The sequence below is a fragment of the Lycium ferocissimum genome, chromosome 3 (genome assembly GCF_029784015.1).
Source record: "Lycium ferocissimum isolate CSIRO_LF1 chromosome 3, AGI_CSIRO_Lferr_CH_V1, whole genome shotgun sequence".
NCBI lineage: Eukaryota > Viridiplantae > Streptophyta > Magnoliopsida > Solanales > Solanaceae > Lycium > Lycium ferocissimum.
Genome location: NC_081344.1, coordinates 3,795,385 through 3,816,772, shown reverse-complemented (window position 1 = coordinate 3,816,772; position 21,388 = coordinate 3,795,385). Strand labels below are relative to the sequence as shown.

At 33.0% G+C, this 21,388-nt stretch overlaps 2 protein-coding genes across 3 annotated transcripts; one reads left to right on the top strand and one right to left on the bottom strand.

Moving 5' to 3' along the window:
- Positions 1-222: 222 nt before the first annotated feature.
- Positions 223-1,533, top strand: LOC132049325 (calmodulin-binding protein 25-like). Its single transcript, XM_059440078.1, has one exon. It carries the CDS (start codon positions 723-725, stop codon positions 1,335-1,337), a length of 615 nt encoding a protein of 204 aa, XP_059296061.1. The 5' UTR covers positions 223-722; the 3' UTR covers positions 1,338-1,533.
- Positions 1,534-9,878: 8,345 nt separating this feature from the next.
- LOC132049324 (nascent polypeptide-associated complex subunit alpha-like protein 1) lies at positions 9,879-14,243 on the bottom strand. Of its 2 annotated transcripts, none has more exons than XM_059440074.1 (4): positions 14,079-14,243; positions 12,554-12,638; positions 10,504-10,634; positions 9,879-10,382 (listed from the first exon to the last, which is right to left on the bottom strand). In XM_059440074.1, exons 1-4 carry the CDS (start codon positions 14,136-14,138, stop codon positions 10,050-10,052), a joined length of 609 nt encoding a protein of 202 aa, XP_059296057.1. In that variant the 5' UTR covers positions 14,139-14,243; the 3' UTR covers positions 9,879-10,049. The 2 variants fall into 2 exon arrangements, with proteins under 2 accessions (XP_059296057.1, XP_059296060.1); XM_059440077.1 differs by having other exon boundaries at positions 10,504-10,631.
- Between the last annotated feature and the right edge of the window lie 7,145 nt (positions 14,244-21,388).

Sequence of the window (21,388 nt, the reverse complement as noted above, 5' to 3'; positions counted from 1 at the left end):
AAATCGTATTTCTATATTTTTTAGGAAAATGACAATTCAACAACCAATTATTATTTGCTCCCCTTAAATCACTCGGCACACTCAAATCAAAATACCTCAAAATTTTAAACCATAGTTTTTTTAGTCTCAATTGAGTCACTAGTATCCGTACATATATGCTGATGCGTGTCCCCATAAAACGCGGTTTCATTTCCCCTTTCTATTTAATCCCCGTTTTCCTCACCATTCTCCTCTCTAACACCTCAAAAAAAATCTTCCATATCCATATCTCAATTTTCTTAAGTCTTTTTCAAACTTTAATCTTATCAGATAAACATGATATAACATCCATTTTTGAGCTGAAAATCACTTAGTTTTAACAACTTTTAACAGGAGTTCTAGTGAAAAAAATTGATTTTTTTCTTTTTAGATTCATCTCTAGTCTTTAAAACAGCTTCTTGGTCTTTCTCAAACTTCATTTTCCTCTTAAAAACATGTTATAGACATCCATTTTAAGCTTAAAAACACTTAGTTTCATCAGTCTTTAACAGAGTTCTGGTGAAAAACTCGAGAAAAAAAAATTAGTTTCATCTTTAATCCTTGAAACAGCTTGTGGGTCTTCTTCAAACTTCATTTTCCTCTCATAACATGTTATAGACAATCATTTTGAGTTTAAAAACAGTCAGTTTCATCAATCTTTAACAAAGTTTCATAAAAAATTGAACTTTTTTTTTTAAGTAACAATGGCGTCTTCTGATAATTTAATGACAATGGAGCAATGGTTTTTTCGTTCTGCCTTTAATGAATCTTGGTTTCCAGATATGTTTGCTAAAGAAACCGAAACCTTAACAAAAGTGCTACAAGAAAAATCATCATTTTCCGGTGATGACGTCATGCCGACGGTAGAAATGACGTCATCCCCGTTTATTCAGACACCGACTGTTTCCGGCGGGTCGGAAAACGAGACCGCCGTGTCTAAACGGCGGAGCAACGGCGGCGTCCCCAACAAAAAGATCGTTAAGCGTAAGCCACGCGCTTCAAAACGCGCGTCGACTACGTACATAACTGCTGACGTGGACAGTTTTAGACAGATGGTGCAACAGGTGACCGGTGCGAAATTTGGTGGGAACGGACACGTGGCGGTTGGTTCTGTTTTGAAACCCGAGCCTAGACGACCGGTTGACCGGGTACAGCAAGTTAACTGTTTACCTACACTTGACACGTCAGCTTTTTTACTGGACCCCAGTTCGTCGTTTATGCAACCACCGACACACGCGCCGCCGTCTGCGGTTGTTGGTGACGGTGGTTATGGTTTTGACTCTTTTTCGGGGTTTCCTACCCTTGAATCAGGAATGTAATGATGCTAATGTTGGTAGTACTAGTAGTTAAAGTACTTATTTTGTAATATTAGGGACTGTATTGTAATTTTATCTTTGTAGTTAAGGGAGGGGTAAAATGGGAAAAATCAGATCTGTTCATAGTTGTTGTGGCTTTGGGGATACAGTGTTTCTGATGTTGAAATGAATCATTAGAAGATGATGTTTTCTTTCTAGATTTTGTTTAATTTTGGGGTAAACAAAGGGGAATGTGTATTGGTTGGTTGGTTTATTATTTTATGCATGATGTTTCTTTAGTTTTTCAATTTCTCATTATCAGTGTAAATGCTTTTCTTAAGCTCCAAGTTTGTTCTTTTTTGTTTTGCACTTGGCGCCTGGCACTTGTAGTTGTGAGTAATTTGAATTTGTGTCGCGTAAAGTTAATTGAGTAACATACATTTTCTATCAGGATTTTTTGTTATTTGCTTGTGGAGGACATACGTTTTATATCAGGATTTTTGTTATTCAGTGAATGATTCTTGACTTTTTGTCGTTTCTAGAGCTTGTCTTGTTGGTGTTTGACACTTGTTTTAGAGTTGCGAGTAATTTGAATTTGTTTCGCGTAAGGTTCATCAAAGGAACGTACACTTCTATCAGGATTCTTTAAATTACGATAAAGACACTTCTCCTTCTATTAGATCTTATACGCATAGCAAGTACGAATTAGTTGAAGTTCCAATGCTACTAGACACTGAATACGCATAGCAAGTACGAATTAGTTGAAGCTTCAACGCTACTAGACATTGAATACTGAAGGAGAGCCCAAAAAAAGAAAGAAAAAACTTAAAACTCGTATGAATTTTTTGAATTAGAAAAAACTTAAAACTCGTGTGAATTTTTGAAATTCAAAATCTTGAAAACAAATAGTAATAAGTGAATTACGACAAGGTACACTAACGTTGTCCCACTTGTATTAAATATCAATATACCGAACAACGTTTTTTAGAGTAAGATGGGAAAAAGTGTTAAGCCCATCTGATAATCTGATCTATAAAATCATTTTTTGTTTTTTATGTTTCTTAAGAAATAATATTTGCTACTCTATCCTGGCAACTTGTATAGAGAATAATGTTATTGCTCTTGATTTGGGATACCTCTATTTTTAAAACCTTTTTTAATGTTCTTGGAGAATTAAAACAAGAACTCTAGCTGCAATTGTTTACCCAAGTCATGTGAAAAAAACTAAAATAATAGCACTATGACATATTTAGATTAGGTTGACTTTAGGTCTAGAGTTCATGAAGATATATTTATATTATTATGAATGATATCCCGTGGGGTCTGTGTTTGTGTCATATACTCATCTTAATTTTATTAGACATCAATGAGTTGTTTATGACGTATTTGCAATTGAAATTTCAGTATATTGTCTTTATTGTTGGACTTGGTCATTGAGTTGTAACCACCAAGTCACATAAAATAGAATTTCCTTAGTCATTCCTTAATTGGAGAATTTAGCGAAGCTTAATGGAAATTTCCATTTTTAATATTCTTCTCTTTGCTTTTTAATTTAAGTACTAGGCGGTCACAACCCACTAGCCCGACTAATTTGAATTTATGTCGTGGCTGAGATGAAACTAAAATTTGAAGCTTATAGATTTTAAATTCTAATTCATTGAGTTACTAGCTCTAAATTAATAATTTGTACATATGTTAATAGGATTTAGATGAAATTAATAGGTTCGGCTGAACCTATAACTCATATTCTAGCTATACCCCGCATGTTGGGAATGGCAACTAAGGGAGGAAAAGTACTTAGGCCCCATTGGGACATGGTTTGAAACATGGTTTTTCAAATGGTTTCAAATCATGTTATACATATGATTTGAATATTTTAAGTTGTATTTTCTCTTATGTATATAAAAACTACACAAATTGTGAAAACTATCAAAATATTCTCAATTCTCATACAATCTTACCAAATGAGCAAATCATAATTTATAACAAAATAGTAAGACACTAGAAGACTTTTCTAAAAAATGCAATATCAATTAATCAAACTTTACTTCAATAAAATCGAAAATTTAATATGAATAGTAATGTAACTACTATTTAATATAATCTTCCCACATAAATTAAAGGTTGGTAGACATAAATAAAAGTTGGTGGAAGTTAATGAGATTGGTAAATGATTGATTGGGGTAATTGTTAAAAATATTTACCAACTTATGATTTTTTTTTTACAAAATATTAACTTATGGGTTAAATTTTGTATTTAAAAAAATTGAAACCATGGTTTCAAACCCAAACCATGCTTTTTTGGATGATTTGGATTCAAACCATGATTTCACCCAGGTTTCAAACCACGACTTAAAATTGATGACCAAACGCTGGTTTGAAACCATGGTTTCAAAATTGATGGCCAAACGCCTACTTAGAGGTTCTCTGTTTTCAAAACTCGAATTCAAAAGTTCTGATTTAGTTGAGAGGGATTTAAATAATCGAGCAATCTCTTGGTGGTCCATTTCTAGTTTTCTTGTTTGGGAAGTTTTTATTTTTAATATTTTATTACTAGTGTATGTTAATGGAGGATTTAAAAAGGTTATTAAACAAGAATGATAACTGCAAATGTTTACCCTAGTCAAAAGGTTACTGCATGGAGACAGGAATAATATTCTGACATGTTAGGTTTCTTTGCATACCAAGGTTGACTTGGGGTCTATAGATTATATAGTAATATGAGATCTTTTGTCATATTATTTAATAAATAAGAATAATTAATTGTTTATAAATTATATGCAAATTGAAAATTGAAGTATATTGTCTTTACTGTTAGACTTGGTCATGGAGCTGACCTCCAAGACTTGCAAGAAAAATAATGATAATAAATATAAATGGAAATGACATAGGCATGAAGTACTGTTGACATCTTCAAACTAAGTTACTAATTTTGTAACATAGCTAATTCTGTACCAGCACAAGGATTGTTAGTGGTTCAACTCTCAAAAGATTTGTTGTAAAACTTATCTTAGGCAAATTTAACATTAAAAAAAAAAGATTAACAATGGAACGAGAGAAGAAAATTAACGAACGTATAAAGCGGGATAAAAAAAATTCAAAGATTGAGAAGCCTTTTGGTTTATAACTCAAGGGGATAAGCTTTGGAAAAGGATTAGTAATTCCGGAATAAAATAACAAAATTACACATTTACCCTTCTCGAAAGCTTTTGTTCAAAACTTTTTTTAAGAAGTAGTACAATGTTAATATTTGAAAAGAAATTTTATCCTTACTTCTCAGTTTAAACCAAATACATGTCTTGTATTATATCCTGTAAGTTTTATCTTTAGTCTCATAAATCAAACACATATTTTATATTATAGCACATATTTTATTTTTAATCCAATGAACAAAATATCTATTAATAAAAGTATATATATCACTAAATTATTTTTGTTATTATCTAATTCTCATAGTATGGTCCCCTCATTATATCACCGGTAGAACTTGTTCATAAACCAAGCGACTTTTTAAAAATACAAAGAACAAGGACTAGAAATAGTACTCTTTTTTGGATTCTTACTCAGTATATAATACTTCCTCTGTCCCAAAATGATTATCCCTTTTTTATATTTAGAAACAATTTAACTTTATGAGATGATTTATAGTCACACAAATATTTAAGGTTTATTTTGGACCACGCATTTTAAAAGTCTTTCTTTATTTCTTAAACTTTGTGCCAAGTCAAAAAAGGATAATCTTTTTGGGACGGAAGGAGTATCTGCTTTGACATTCCGCTAATCTCTACAATCAACATTTATTTGAAATTGATAGGTATTTGAAACAAATAGAGCAAGGATTGCAAAGAAGTTGATGACCACCTAACCGGCCATCTTGATTGATGCACTAAATGTCGAATTTATTTGAGGGTTTCAACAAATCATACAGTCAAATAAAAGTTGCTGTACTTGATCGTACTGTCCTTTCTATTTTGAATTGACTCGTCTACCTGTGAATTATATTTTATATAAATAGTCCATCAGAATTATTGTTTACTTTTTTAGTCCATATACATAGATTATAGGCCTAGATTATATAGTGATTACATTTGGTTATTCACGTATTATATGAAATTTTACATAAGTTACATATTCGTCGACTATCTTTACTTTTAAGTGATCAGGCGGATGACTATTGAAATTAATTCTTCTTTTTAATATATGGCTCAATTAGAAAATATTTGATTTTTTATCTGATAAGATGCATTTATTCATTAGTGAAACATCACTTTGGACATAAAATGTCCTCCAAGTTTTCATTTTTTGGAATAAGTATTTTGGCATAATTAAAGAAATATTTATTATTGCATATTAAATTGTGATTTTTATAGGATTTCATAAATTTCAAATCACGAATCCGCCTCTAACAAGAACAAAGTCCAGTAATTTGCATTTTAATAAACTTGAAAATTCCCTTATTAGTTTCTTAATATTCTGCTTCTCTTTTTTTACCCCCTCCCATTTAGAGTAGTAGTAGTAGTACTATTTTTTCCTTTCTTTTATTCATCGTTTCTTCAGTTTAACCTTTGAAGTAAAGAAAAAACACCAGAAATCTTTGGGGACCAAAATGGGTAAAATTACGTGGCAGTATGGTTGGGAACCAAACAGAAAAATTAATTTGGGCTGTTTGTTGACTTAAGACTTTAAGGCCCACTTTGGAGTTGTCTGTTAGAAGAGCAATGACGTGTCCTCAGGTCAATTTTCAATCACCATCTAATTATTAAATGACTTTTTTGGCAGTTTGTAAGTTGTCAAGCATGATGTCATGATTATTACAGCATGATGTTATAATTTGTGTTTTGTGTGGTGAACAATTCTTTATATAGTCCTTCCTATGTAAAGTAAACTGAGAAGAGGAAAATGAACCACGAATGATTTTGGTGGATGCATATGTATTCATTCATTCTTAATCAAAGATTTCGGGTTCAAATATAGAAAATGAATTTACTTGAGAGGGAGCTTGTTTTCTTTAATGGGTCTTATGCAGAGAGAATCCCGGCCAATTACTTGATGCTTCAAAGCAGATACTAAATACCGTGCGAAAACTAATACAAAAAGAAACAACAACAACAACATACTCAGTGTAATTTCATAAGTGAGTTTGGGGAGGGTAGAGTGTACCAGACCTTACCCCTACCTTCCAGGTAGGGAGGTTGTTTCCGAAAAACCCTCGGCTCAAGGAAAAGTAGGCCAAAAGGTCAGATAAGAATTGACGAAAGTAAAGAAGCCATGGCACAATACTATAAATAAGCATTGTGAAGAAAAGAAACATGAGGCTCAGTACCCGCAAGGATGGCTCATTTTGAAAGCATGGGGCTACCCGTAATGGAGGTGCCCTGTGTTCGAAACCCCCCGCCACAACAAGAGATTATTTGCCTTCTCGAGTCAAGCTCGGCGCGCGGGGCTTGCCTAGTTCGGTTATCTCTCTGCGTGGTTTGCGAGCTATCGCACGGGGAAGCACCGCGCACCCGAAGAATAGCAATTGCGGGTTCACATGTCATTAAAAAAAAAAAAAAAAATATTTCGTCTGATTCAGTTTGTTTGATCTATTTCCTTTTCTATTTGTTTAAAAAAGAATAATATATTCTCATAGATGTATATGGAGTGATATTGGACCGACTTATGTTATACAAAATTACAAAATTAGAGGATACAGGTGAGGATATTGGATTGAATAGACCACAGCTTTATGACTTGTTGAATTACTAGAGATTTAACGCAACGTTAATTCAAATTAAGTCGGTTTGATTGATGTTTTAGCATCTCCATAATTCAGTACATGACCTTGAAAAGGACATGCCTTCATTTGATTACTACTCTCTTCCTCCCAATTTGTAATGCACTTTCACTAAGCACATATTTAAAATAAGAAAAACAAAGTTTTATAACTTATACTAGTTTACAACAAGTAATAGATATTTGTGTGACCATAAATCATCACACTAAAAGTAAAACACAAAGTTTAAAGTTAAATCGTTTTTAGATATATAAATATCATTCTTTTAAAGACAAACTAAAATGAAAAATGCATCACATAAATTAAGACGGGGAAAATAATTTATTAGGGGTGATTGAACTTATGTGAAGTTTCCACTGAAGAGAAGTTTTAAGACCAAGAAAAAAGTTTGTGTTCAACCCGTTTATTCTGCTATTCATGTATTGCTTCTTTAGATAGCGGCTTCTGCATCCTCTTGAGCTTTTAAGTACATTTTCGAGTGTTGATCCAGAATTGCTATTAATGTAATATCCACCAACTCTCCTATGATCATATCCAGCATCACTTTTTATATGGGATCCTCTTAAGGGTTGAGGGCCACTCACTATCCCTTTAAATATGAACTTCAGTTGACTTATAACATCTTTAGTCGAGTAATAATAGCTCGTTTCATTTCAAAATGGTATAAAGTTATGTATGTAAAGCCTGTTTGAACAAAAGGGTAGTTCGGTGCATGAAGCATCCTGCATATATACAAGTAGGATTTAAAAAAGAATCGCATAACAAGGAGGTGTACTGTAGGCTGCTCGATCCCGTGACCTATAAATCACACAAGGTTAACCCAAAAGCTTGTCTGAATGGTTCATGAATTTTCTGTTCAAAAGCATAGAACCAAGTTGGGTAATTTGGGATGAAGCTAAGTTGTTTGGATACTGAATCATCCCCACGCTTGGGTAATTTGAACTAAGTGACGTGGTTGCTAATGAAAGTTCCCCACGCTAGGGTGTGAATTCAGTTTCTTATTTCACTTCCCCTTCCCTAATACCCCAACATAATAGAGATTAAAAAAAAAAAAAAAAAAAAAAAAAAAAAGAGAGAGAGAAAATTTCACAAGTAGCTATAGTTTACAGCGTAATTACGAAACGTAGTTACAGTTTGCGTATTTACGATTCACATCTACAGTTGTGTTTTAGGAAGTAGCGAACTAACGATACAATGTACCCGCGCAAGTGAAATACATAGATACAAGATCAACTTACATACACTCCAATATACTTCACAATCATCATCCCAAAAACGCAATACATGCAATTTATGTACATACAAACATACACTTGTATATTACTGTATTTTATTGTATCACGCTTTTATTGTATGATATACACTTGTATCATCACCATAAACCGCCTACCCCACCACCAAAAATCACTTGTATGTCATTTTATTTTGTTGTATGACACTTGTATTTTTGTGGGATACAGGTCTATCACTGTATCTCGTTTTCGCAGATGGTGTTTTTCCTTTTGATACCCTTTCTTTATGATAATCATCTCTACAGCCCCCATAGCACGTGCTCCCCTTAAATCCACCATTCCAAATTAAAAACCCTTTCTGCTTTTTTCCCTCAACCTTTTCTGCCGCTATACATGTTCCATTTGCCGGATCTTTGCTGTGAAATTGTAAGTGATATTTCCCATTATGTTTTTCAATAGCTTTGGTTACGTGATATTAATGTCCTGTTGATTTCTAGTGGATTGAGATTGTTAAATCATAAGTAATAATTTGTGTTTAATGAATAACAATATTGATCTGAAAATGCAAACACTAGTTACAGGGGGTCATTTGCACGATGGTCCTTAAAAGGCACTGGTCTTTAATATTTGTCCCTCAAATTGTTGGTCTTTAATTTTTTTCCTTCGCCTAATACCCTGAGGTTCTGAGTTTGAATTCCGGCTCAGTTTTTTTAAAAAGAAGTGAATTTCGCAAGGTAAGGGCAAAAGTTAGGCCTTAAGGCAAATCTCTGCCTTAAGGCTTAACTTTTGTCCAAAATTAGGCTTATTCGGGCAAAGGTTAGGCCTTAAAACAAACTTTCGCCCAAACTCTGCCTTATAAAGTGCCAAAACTCTGTCTTGCGGTTTATTTTTTTACATTTTTTATTGAGCGAGAGATTCGAAGTTCAAATCCATGAGTTTTTAGGCAAAGGATAAAAATTAAAGACTAACAATTTGAGGGCCAAAAATTAAAGGCCAATGCTTTCGAAGGACATTCCGCGCAAAAAAATGTATAACAGTGGAGATGGTGGAAACCGATTGCGCCAATTTCGCCGGCGTTGACGAGCTAAAGAAGAAACTGGCTCTAGGGCCAAGAACAAAGATGAATACGTCAGATATGCTACAAAACCCAAAATGTAGCTATGTATCGCAATTCTTTTTAACTATAGTTATGCATGTATCGTATATACAGTCCATATGTTTGCCAACCGACCAAATTTTTTCATTAAAAGGCTCATTTGAATAGTCTATGAATTGTTTGCCCCCATTACTAAATGCTTAACGTGAAGTTATGTATGAGGGAAAATAAAATATAAGTCACTTCTTTTTCAATTTCCCACAGGATGACCGGTACCCGCTTTTTGCCAGACTTTCAAGTATTTCAAAATATGTAGAGACAACAGTGGAAAGGCTAAGCAGGCCTCAGCTCATTATACTTTTGAGCTAAGATATTGAGACATGGTAGCTCCTTAGTAGGCCAGACTAAAGAAGCAGGGCGACTAATAGAGACAAGATTTAATTAGACAGAAAGGGGAAGCATTAAGTTTAAACCTTCTCTCTTACATAACAATCCAATCTGGTATACAACGACAGACAGGCGGTAAGATGAACAGGACACACAGATAAAAAGGAGCAGCAACTCAAAACTTTTAAAAGTCACGAGACCTCAATATTTTCAAAGAAAGCACTGCTCAGAAGATTTGGAAAGCACTAGTTTGTAAGCTCCATGATAGCGGAGACAATATCACCATCAGCAGCCTTGAGGGCTTTGACAGCTTTGGCTCTGGAGACTCCTGCCTGAGTCATAACCAACTCAATATCCTTTGGCTCAACACCGGTCTCATCAACATCCTCGTCATCCTGAGCCACAGTCGATGGCTCTGGCTTCGATATAACGTTGCTCAGATTAGGAGCCTTAAACTGCTCTGCAGCTTGACTCTGCAATTGTGAGCTCAAGTCCTCAATCTTTGCCTCACCAAATATGACATATGTGTCTGAATTTGGGCTCTTGAAAACATCTGGTTTTGAGATGACAAATAGAATCTGAACGAAATAAAAACAAAGAATCAGAAAGTTGTTCACTACAACCTAAGCAATATTGAAATAGATTTAAAAGAAAACAAGGAAAAAAGGAAGCAAGCAAATAATAACAATGCCAACTTACATTTTTGCTCTTCTTGACAGTTACACGGCTGACCCCTGGGATTGGCTTCATTCCTAGCTTTAGCATAGCTTTTCGGCTCTTCTTCTCACTCCTGCTCTGCTTTGACCTTCCACTTCCATCTCCAAGTTCTGCTAAAAACAATAAGCATTTAAGTATTGCCACAATAATCAGGGAAAAAGCAACTCTTCTGGCCTTTCTGTTGCATCTGGACATAGATAAATATGCAGCACTCCAAATGCAACTTCCAAGATTAATTCTTGGTTCTTCAGAACCCTTTTTATGAACTACAGGAATCATTCAGGCGAACAAGATGACTTCGGTTAGTTTCTGATACGTTCTCTTTTTTATGGGTTTAGCTTGTCCATATTTTGTGATGGCCTTTTGGTACAGGGAGGCACCCCTTTGGAGCCAATCTTCTATACATATTCACCCATTTAGGTTGGTTATTTCAATACTCTGAAATTAGAACTCATGAAGATTGAACACCAGTGTTTATTCAATAAATTTAGAACTTATATATTATCAGTATGCAAATAACATATGAATATCTCAACTGACACCTAAAAAGGATTTCGTTGAAATTTATTACAAATTATGTAGCTTTTGAAATGTAGCACGACTTTATCTGTGGAAAAATAACTATAGTTAGGGGACAGAGAAATTAATTCTTGTCTGCTCTGATACCATGAAGAAATATATGAAAAATATAAGGTAAGGAATTAGAACTGTTTCTTCATGTTGAACCCGGTACAGAAGAGTTGTCTTTATACACATTTGCTAAAGACTCCTACTAGGTAGCCAACCTTATGCAGTGGGGTGTATCACAACCACTTCTACACAATATCACTTGGGATCAATAACCTATAGATTACAAAGTCCTCCAACGGCTATTATACAACTATGTTTTAGGATTTCATTTCAACATACACACCAAACTGCTATTCTTGAAATTATCTAACAATTGGAACAGAAAGGTTCAATGGATTTGTTGTCCCAGATGGGATGTCATATCCATCTGACACAATCATGAAGAGTTAAACTTAAAAAACATGAATAATTCACATAACTTTTATTTGATAAATAAATGTACATACTTACCTTACAAAGATTAGAATAAAAACAAGCTCAGAAAACCAAACTAAGAAGAAAATCAAAAGCGCGGAATAGATAGGAGTAACTACAAAACAATGTGACAAACGATCAAACGAAACCTCTATTGATTTTATGTGACACACTTTTGACATTGGGAATAAACTAAAACGTTGACAAGCTTACAAAAGTACTACTCCCTCCATCCCAATTTATGTTAGGGTGTTTGACTTGGCACGAAGTTTAAGAATGAAAGGAAGACTTTTGAAACTTGTGATCCAAAACACGCCATAGATATTTGTGTGCCTAGAAAGCATTTCATTAAAGGGTTAAATGTGAAGTTTAAAGTTAAATTATTACTAAATATAGAAAGGTGCCATTCTTTTTGGACTGACCAAATGTCTAATAAATTGGGACGGAGGGAGTAATGAAAAAATATCAGTCTTCACAACTTCAAGAAGTACAGTTTGGTAAACAATTTAAAGCCTACCATGACCTATCCAAACAGACAAACTTTACAAACCCTGAAAATAAGACTTTCCTAGTCTGGAAATAAATTATACGTACAACCTACTCACAAATCCCCGTGGTATCAAAGTGCGTCTCACAAAATCAAGGAGGGAATACAAAAGGTACTTAGAAGTAGATGATGGCACTAAAGTTACTTATGCGGGATTTTATGTAAGCGGTTTCGGTCTATTATCATAATTCCACACGGGTTAGGTATGTTGCTTTAAAGGCTTTACTTCTTGTCTCATATTGATATTTACTTTAAATTATTTTCAAGTTGTAGTCCTATCAGAAAAAAAAAATCCCACATATATAAGAAATTCTTTGTGAAACGGTGTCAGATGAGATCCCTTTCTAAAGGGATGTCTCCCACACAACTGGCACTGATAAGTTGAATGATATCATTCTTATATGAGCTCAGAATTCTCAATTATGGTTATACTGCACTTACCTTCAGCATCATCATCATCTTTCTCATCATCATCGTCGTCGTCATCGTCATCATCTTCTTCATCCTCGATGATGGGCTCCTCAGACTACAAGAGGAGTGATTAAAAAACTTCGTAAGCTTACACAAGGAGCAAAATGACCAGTTCTCTCCTGAGAGAAGCTGCTTTTATAACAAACACTTAGAATACACTTGAAGTTGATCACTTTTAGCATCCACACGTGGACTAAAGAAGCTTAAAAAATTTTCCATTTTCCTTCTTTCTTTGAACTTCTGTTCATAAATTTTATCATCCTACTGACTGTGGTAGTAGCCTCAAGAGATTCAACTTTTGATCTTTTGATAATGAAGATACAAACTTTCACTTATGAACACCATTTAGTGACTCCATGGTGGACAAGCAAATTAATAGTTGTTTCCAAATCTTTATTATTTTTCCAATTTCTGAACAATCAATTAGCCTCCCAATGCAATAGTAACACCCAGAAATCGAATTCAACATACCAATACATAACAACAACGATGACAACAACAACTAAGCCTCAGTCACAAACAAGTCGGGGTCGGCTTGTATGAGCTTGCCCACATTGCCAGCCAGCGTAAAACCCTTCAATTCATGATAAACCCTCAATATACCAATACATATGTGGAAAAGAAAGTTATGTTCAATCTTTCAATTGGAAATACCATTCAAGATGTCCGAGGAAATCAGGGAATCACTAGTCCATTTACATATCTTTATTTATTTATTTTTCAAATTGCAAACTGATAATTACCCTGCCAATTGCAACCAGAAGACTCAGAAACCTTAAATTAGCCTCAATGTTCAAACTTCCACTAGAAAAATATCCTTTACAAATACAAACAAGTATATTACATGTCTTTTCTCAAAAATTTCTACAAATACACCAATTCGTTTGTCAATTAACCTAGACAATAGCAACACAAGCATTTAATATAACAAATGAAATATTAAAAACAAAACGCCAGACAAATCTCAAGCAATAAACTAATCTTCCAAACTAACAATCAAACTTAACAAAACATATCATGAACTAGCAAATAAGATCAAAATAAAATTCAGACCTTTGTGTCCACATTTCTGTAATATATAACAGGTCTTTTCTCAAAAAGTTTAATTTTAATTTATCTCCCTCAAAAGATTTAATTTGTGTTCCAGTTTCTCTATAAATACCAACTCATCTGTTAATTAACCTAGACAAACGCAACACAAGCATTTAAGTAACAAAAAATGAAACATTTTAAAAAACAAGAGATATATCTCAAGCAATAATCGAATCTTCCAAACTCAAACTTAAAACAAAACATATCATGAACTATCAAATAAGATGAAAAATAAAAATCAGAACTTTGTATCCACATTTCTGTAAAATATAAACAATCCAACACACCCATTTAAGTATAGCAAACGAAATATTAAATTAAAAACACGTGACGAATCTCAATCAATAAACAAACACATCTTCCAAACTATTATGAACTCAAACTTAACAAATCAGATAATTACTTCAATTTTTTGTTGTTGGAGATGTGCGGCTAAGAGTTCTTCTTGTGATTGAGCAGTCATGTTTGTTTTGTGAGAGATTATTTGGTTTTGCTTGAAACAAAAAGAGAGACTTCTAAAACCCTAAAACGGCGAGGAGCAGCCTTTTACTTCAACACCTAGCCCATATCTCCAATGGCCCGCCCCGGCCCGACTTGGATTGTTTTTTTTTTTTTTTTCTTGGGTTATTTTCGCTTTAGTCCCTATTTTGTGCTGGCGTATGAGTTTATATTTTTGCATTATAATGTTCCACAAATTATATCCCGCACCTTAACTTATGCCGCACAAGTTCGATTTTAAAGGGTGAAAAATTAAAGATCAGTCTATTTGAAGAGAAAAATCGTGCAATTTGTTTCTTTTTTTCTTCTTCACCCATACCACTTTTAAGTTAAGTTATTTGGAATATAGAAAAAGGGTTAGAAATGCCTCGAACATATTAGGAATGACTAGTCCAGTGAAGCCCGTGCTCCCAAGATCAAGGTAATAATGCATTTCATAGGTTTTAAGTGAAAAAATAATAATTTGTGTACGTTTCTTAGGTACAACTCTTTTAAGATGATAACTTCTTAATCATGTATTATTAATTTTTCAAGTTTTTAATTACATAATTAGATAATTTCTTTTGAAAGAATTGTTATAGGAAAGCAAGTTTGCTAGGGAATAAACAGATATCAAAGAGACAGAGATAACTTGATGTTTAGTAATATAATTTAAAGTATAAAAAATGATTTCAAACTGACTATAATCATATGTTGAAAAGGACATTTTAATATTTTATGAATTTGTGAGCATATATTTTCTAGTTAGAGGTAGGAATAGCATATTTTTGTATTTATAGATTAATTACTCACAATTTCATGTGAAAATGGTTTATGCTAAAACAAATATGGTGATTGAAGTCTAGATTTAGATGAAATTAAAAAAGAATTGAATTCATTAAAACAAAGTTTAAGAAGTAATTTAGTTTGTCATTAACTCATCTATGCTTTATTCTTAAAAGAAAATTCTCTTACTCAACCAATTAAGGATTACATGATTTCTGACAATTTAAATTGTTTGTAAGAAAAGAAGGATGCCACTATAACCCTCGGGGGTTGGCACAGTGGTGATTGACTGAGCCTTGGGATGCTCCTTTCAAGGTCTCAAGTTCGAAAGCCAGGTGCAAACAATTTACGAGGCCATCGGGTTTGGAAACCGGTGCCGTGGTGCACTTGCGGAAACTCTTGCCGAGGGCTGTGCACCGGGATTAGTCGGGGCTCAAAGAGACTCGGACACCCGGTGCTTAATCAAAAAAAAAAAAAAAGAAGGATGCCACTATCATTATATTGAGGAGTTGATCACTTCATCTTTTCCTATTTTCTATCAAACTTAGTTAAGCAAATTGAATAAAATTTAAAGTTTTTTCTTTTATTTTCCAAGATTTTAATCTGTTAATTGTTAAGAAGTTTTAAAATTTATTTTCTATTATATAATTGCATTATATCATTAAATCTAACTTTATATTTTCAGAAAAATTTCTTTTTACTAAAAATAAGATCAAGAGAAATTTAGTGGTGATTAAGAATTACTAAAGAAAATTTAATCGACCGAGTACTCTTCCAGTACCAAATTTAGTGGTGATTAAGAATTACTAAAGAAAATTTAATCGACCGAGTACTCTTCCAGTACCAAATGAGTTATTATCACCACCATTTTAGATTATTTTTGTGCATAGTTATTGTTATCAGATGACACCATCACTATTCACAACTTTTTAAGCATTTTTAAATGGTTCAAAATTGATTATATTTACCAAATGACTATGTCAACCTAAGTAAAAATAAAATAAAGCAGGGGCAAAAATAAGACATAGAAAAAATATATGCTATCAAAAAGCGTTTGAATCTAGAATTATTGGAAATATACTTGGGCACATGAAGTAATAAATAGTAAATTCAAGGGTAATTTGAAAGTGCAAATCGTTTTGGTTGGGCCAACCAAATAATTACAATGTAACTAAGTACTACAAAACTCATTACATTGTCCCTTATATATAATAGTAAAATTAAATTTACAATTCTTTCACATATCAGATCATAATTATTTTTTTTACTTCAATTTCTTTTAATTCTTTCAACTATTGGTTAGAAATGCCCGTTGGATCTCATTTGCACTGAATGGTAATTTTCAAATAAAAATGACTCTCCTATTAACAAAACTATGATGGCATTTGTGAAGTTTTGATTAAATAGGTTCCATTGAGTTATTAGTTATGTGGCTCCAATAATAAATAACTTGATCCATCTAGTTTCTTGAAAAATGTTTCTTTCTAAAAGAAAAACTTTCTAAGTACTAGTCTTAGTGAGCTTTAGATTGCGAGTTAACCTAAAACATCTAGAATCATTTTAGTTCAGCAATGAGGAACCGACTGTACTAGGCTAGAAATCATCGAGGTCAGCAACTAATAGACTTCAAATGAAAATAACTGAATAGTTATAACTAATCTATATAACAATTTAAGAGTTTGGGAAAACTCGATGGTTATAATTCGAGTTCCTTGTTGGGTTCCTCATATAAATGATGTTATGAAATCAAAAATACTTCAAAATCCCAATTAGAAAACACCAAATTGATCGCGCAATAAGTTTTTGAGTTTAAAATTCGACTCGAGCTACAATGATCATTCGACTTAGCTTTTCGTACTCTAACAATGGTGATCTCTTGGAAACTCAACCCCGTAATTACCGAACAGATTGTTCGGGTAATTTACGTGCAGGGTTTTACATTATTCACGTAGACCAATAAATCAATCACACCTATTTAGTTAAAGCCCCACGTGTGTCATCTCATAATTAAGTTAAAATGAGAGATATTTTTCACCATAAAGGGCAATTGTAATCCAATACATAGATGGAATAAGGGGCATTTTTAACGTGAAAGTTAATATGAAGAGCAATAATAGGTAGAAAAAATAAAAAAAATTTAAGTCATTCCCAATACGTTAAGTACATTTCAAACCCTTTCCCCTTCATAATATAACTGCATTTGCAACCTATTTGAAAACTAATCGCTACTTAAAAGTAAGGGACATTTACTTCCTTTTTTTTCGCTTCTTCTAAGTTTTTTCTACTTTTTCTTCTCTGCCAAACAAGAAAGAAAGTAAATTTATAAACATGATAATATTGTCTCTTGTGGTGAGTATAAATTTGTTGAAATTTCAACGGTGGTAATTTGAATTTCTAGGCAATTTTCTTTATTTTTATGCTTCTTATAACTGTAGTGATGCTATACTGCTATTCTTAAGTCACCCTTTGTAAATCTTTTATTCACGGTAGAGAAAATCACAATTAGTACTTATACGAAATTATATATAGCTTCTTGAAATTGCTATCAACAATCAAATAAACACTTTAACTATATAAGTGATCATTTAGGCTCCTTTTTTTTTGGTAGAGATGTGTGTCTTAACACGTCTTTTATTACACTATGTATGTGACTAATAGTCTAATAACCATCGTTGACATGTTAAATGAATCAATGAAATATCACACGTGTAATTCTGAAGAAAACAAAGAAATATAATAATAATTAAAGAAATCAGGCGCTTATCTTTCCCTACTACTTTGCATCTTTCGTTTCATAACGCTTTTTATGTCCCCAACCAAATTATTCAGTTGTTTCTTTTTGTTCATCAAGAATATTAGACCCTTCCTTTGCTTTTCTTCATTGTTTATTTTAGATCCTCCTTTTCTCATGCCGACGGCTTCTTCAGAAAGCTTAATTCGTGACTGTGGGTGCGAATAAAATTGGTGTGAACTATAAATTGAATTTCAACTGCAAATTATCAAGAAACTAGATAGCATGATGGTCTATGATATCTAGCTGACATTAGTAGATCAATGCTTTCATTAGTTCAACACACTAACTTGTTCCACTGGAGAATTTCAACCTTGTTTATCTTCCACTAAGTTGAAATTCGTCAAAAAAACTACTAAATTGAAAATTCATATATTTAAATAAATTTATTTTAGGCTCAGTAAATGTATTCACTTTAGATATTTTATGCAACCTCAGTGTTCATGCAATAATCAGAATAATTATGGAAATTTTAGATTTATAATCTTTCATTTTATATTCGCAATATGTTCAAGATTTGTTCTTCAAGAGTGTTTAAATTTTTCTTCTTTGTTCGTTTTGGTTGGTTGAGTCGAAGATGATAGTCTGCATTCACATTAGCTACCCGCCAAGTTAAATTTGTGGTATCGTGACCATTTTTTCCTGTGAAACAGTCGTTGAAGATTTCAAAGCTGATTGGTGAATCGGTGGGGTTGGTGGTTGGGCACAAACTTAAGTAAGTAATTTAACTTTATTTACACATTGAGATTTGAATGAGAACACACGATAAGTCATGTCAGCGTGAGATGTTTACGATTATACCTCTATCAAAGAAAAATGTGCTTAGTTCGCCATTTATATAGTTAATGCATTTATTTGACACTTGGGTATGGATTTTAGAAAGGTATTCATTCATTGTGCCAACATTTAACATAGCTAGAAGAATTAAAGAATGAGTATAAATTATTCAAACTAATGAGTATAAATTACGGAAAAGGCTCAAATATGCCATCCAACTATCGGAAATGGTTCATTTATGCCACTCGTCAATAGTTTGGCTCATTTATGCCATCGAACTATAGGAAATGACTCATTTATGCCATCGAACTATAGGAAATGGCTCATTTATGGCACTCATCAATATTTTGACTCATTTATGCCATCGCTCGTTACCAAAATGACTCATCCATGTCATTTTTTATTAACGCCGATTTTATAATACCAGATATGACACGTGGCCTCCAATTAGAGGTCTACGTCGTTCAATTAAACCAGCCCAATTTTAAATACTAAATTAATAAAAAATCCGACCCATACACCTTACCCACTCACAACCATAATCTAGTTGGAGGCCATGTGTCATATATGGTATTGTAAAATCAGCTTTAATGAAATATGACATGGATGAGTCATTTTTATTAACGGGCGATGGCATAAATGAGTCAAACTATTGATGAGTGGCATAAATAAGCCATTTCCTATAGTTCGATGGCATAAATGAGCCAAACTATTGACGAGTGGCATAAATGAGCCATTTCCGATAGTTGGATGACATATTTGAGCCTTTTCTGTATAAATTATTCAACTTGTCTTACGTATTTAGTGAATATATACATACCCGCCCACGTGAGCCTACACTGATTAGATTTGGTACATATCACAAAGATTACAATGAATCTTGAACTCAGGTAAGGAATTAATTTTCCTCTTATACCAATTCAAATTTGATTTAAATTTCATAAAATTTGAACAGTCTCAATTTAAATTTTTTTAAAAATTGCCTGAAGTTTGAACAACACTAAGTTCAAAATTCAAGGATATGTCCATAAAGGTTAAAAAGAAACGACAGAGAAACTACCAAGACATACAATTTAAACTTTAGCAGAAATGTTTTTTGTGCTGTGGGAACAAACAACAAATTTTTGCTTTTTTCAAGAAGCAGAGCAGAAAAATTAAAGTTTTCAAGATAAAAATACACATATAAAAATAAATTATATTTATCAAACTATCTTTCATTACTTTCACCCATATATAATTCAAACACAAATAAAACCTTCCCCTCTTATTTTTTAAATTATATATATTTATATAGATTAAAAATATACACATAGTCTTTTATGTTTTAATTTTAACTAAATAAAAATAAAACTTAATTACATTTCAATAGAAAATTTTGAAATCCTTTCTCTATATAAGTAATGCTAATAGTAAAATGAACTTTAATACCTTTTTTTTTTTTCCATAATTACCACAATTACAACAATATAGTCAGTATAATTCATAAGTTTTTTTTTTTTTTGCTCGGATTGTCCTTCATTTGGGGTGGTCTTTAAGTTTTGCCCTTCAAATTGGTGGTCTTTAAGGTTTGCCCTTCGCTAGGGACCCCTTGGTCACGGGTTCGAACCCCCGCTCAGTGAAAATTTAATTTTTTTTTTGCAAGGCAGAAGTTGTAAAAAAAAAAAAAATGCAGAATTTCTGCCTTAAGACAGAACTTGCAATTCTGCAAATTCTGCCTTAGGGGTCTGTCTTAAGGCAGAGTTGTAACTCTGCCTTTTTTCTGAACTTATGCCTTGCGAATTTTTTTTTAAATTTTCGCCTAAGTGGGGGTTTGAACCCGTGACCAAGCGGTCCTTAGCGAAGGGCAAACTTTAAAGAAGACCATTTTGAAGGGCAAAACTTAAAGACCACCCCGTAATAAGGGCATTCCTGCTAATTGCCCATTTATAAGTGGGTTGGGTAAGGTGGAGTGTACGCAAACCATATTCCTAACTTGTGAAGATAGAGACATGTTTTCGCCTTTTTTCTCCCCGTAATTGACACTCAAAAGTATTTTTTTGAAAATATTCATCAAACAAATATTGTTTATCAACCACATATTACTTTCTTCCAAAGTGAGTATTTGAAAAATTATGTTCAAATAGGCAATTTCTAATAATTTGACCCAACACACTCTAAAACTATTAGAGCCTGTTTGGGTTAGCTTATAAGTTGCTGAAAACAGCTTATAAGCTATAAGCTGTTTTCAGTTTTTTTGAGTGTTTGACTGACCAACTTATTAGTCATTTTGTGCTTAAAATAAGCTCCAAAAAAATAAGTTGGCCCGTTTGGCTTAGCTTAAAAATAAAGCGAAATTATAAAGTGAAAACGACTTATAAGTTAAAAAAAAAATAAGTTAGCCTACCCCAACTTATTTTTTTTAACAGCTTATAAGATACTTTTTTTAAGCCCATCAAAGCAGGCTCTTAGTAGTATTCTAACGAAAGAACACTATATGAATATTAAGTGTTTTTTTTTTCTTTTCCCATCCGGTATTCAGTATCAACGTTAAAGTCGGACTAAATTCAATTCTCGTGGGTCAGAACTTATCCGCCAAGGAATTCCGATGCTTTATGGCCGTTATAGTTATTCATCTACTAATTTTAAATAAGCATTTAGAGCATTATTAATTCATTCCCATTTTTTGTTTCCCATCCAATGTTCAGTATCAACATTAGAGTTCGACTAAATTCAGATTCGCGCCACACCTTTCGTTCGTGTCGAAACTTACCCGATAAAGAATTTTGCTACTTTAGGACCGTTATAAATATCACCTCCGAAAAAAGACTTATAAATACATTTCGGCGCGAATCCAAATTTAATGCCTCAAGTACCCTATATTGGTTTCCCATCTAGTATCGGGT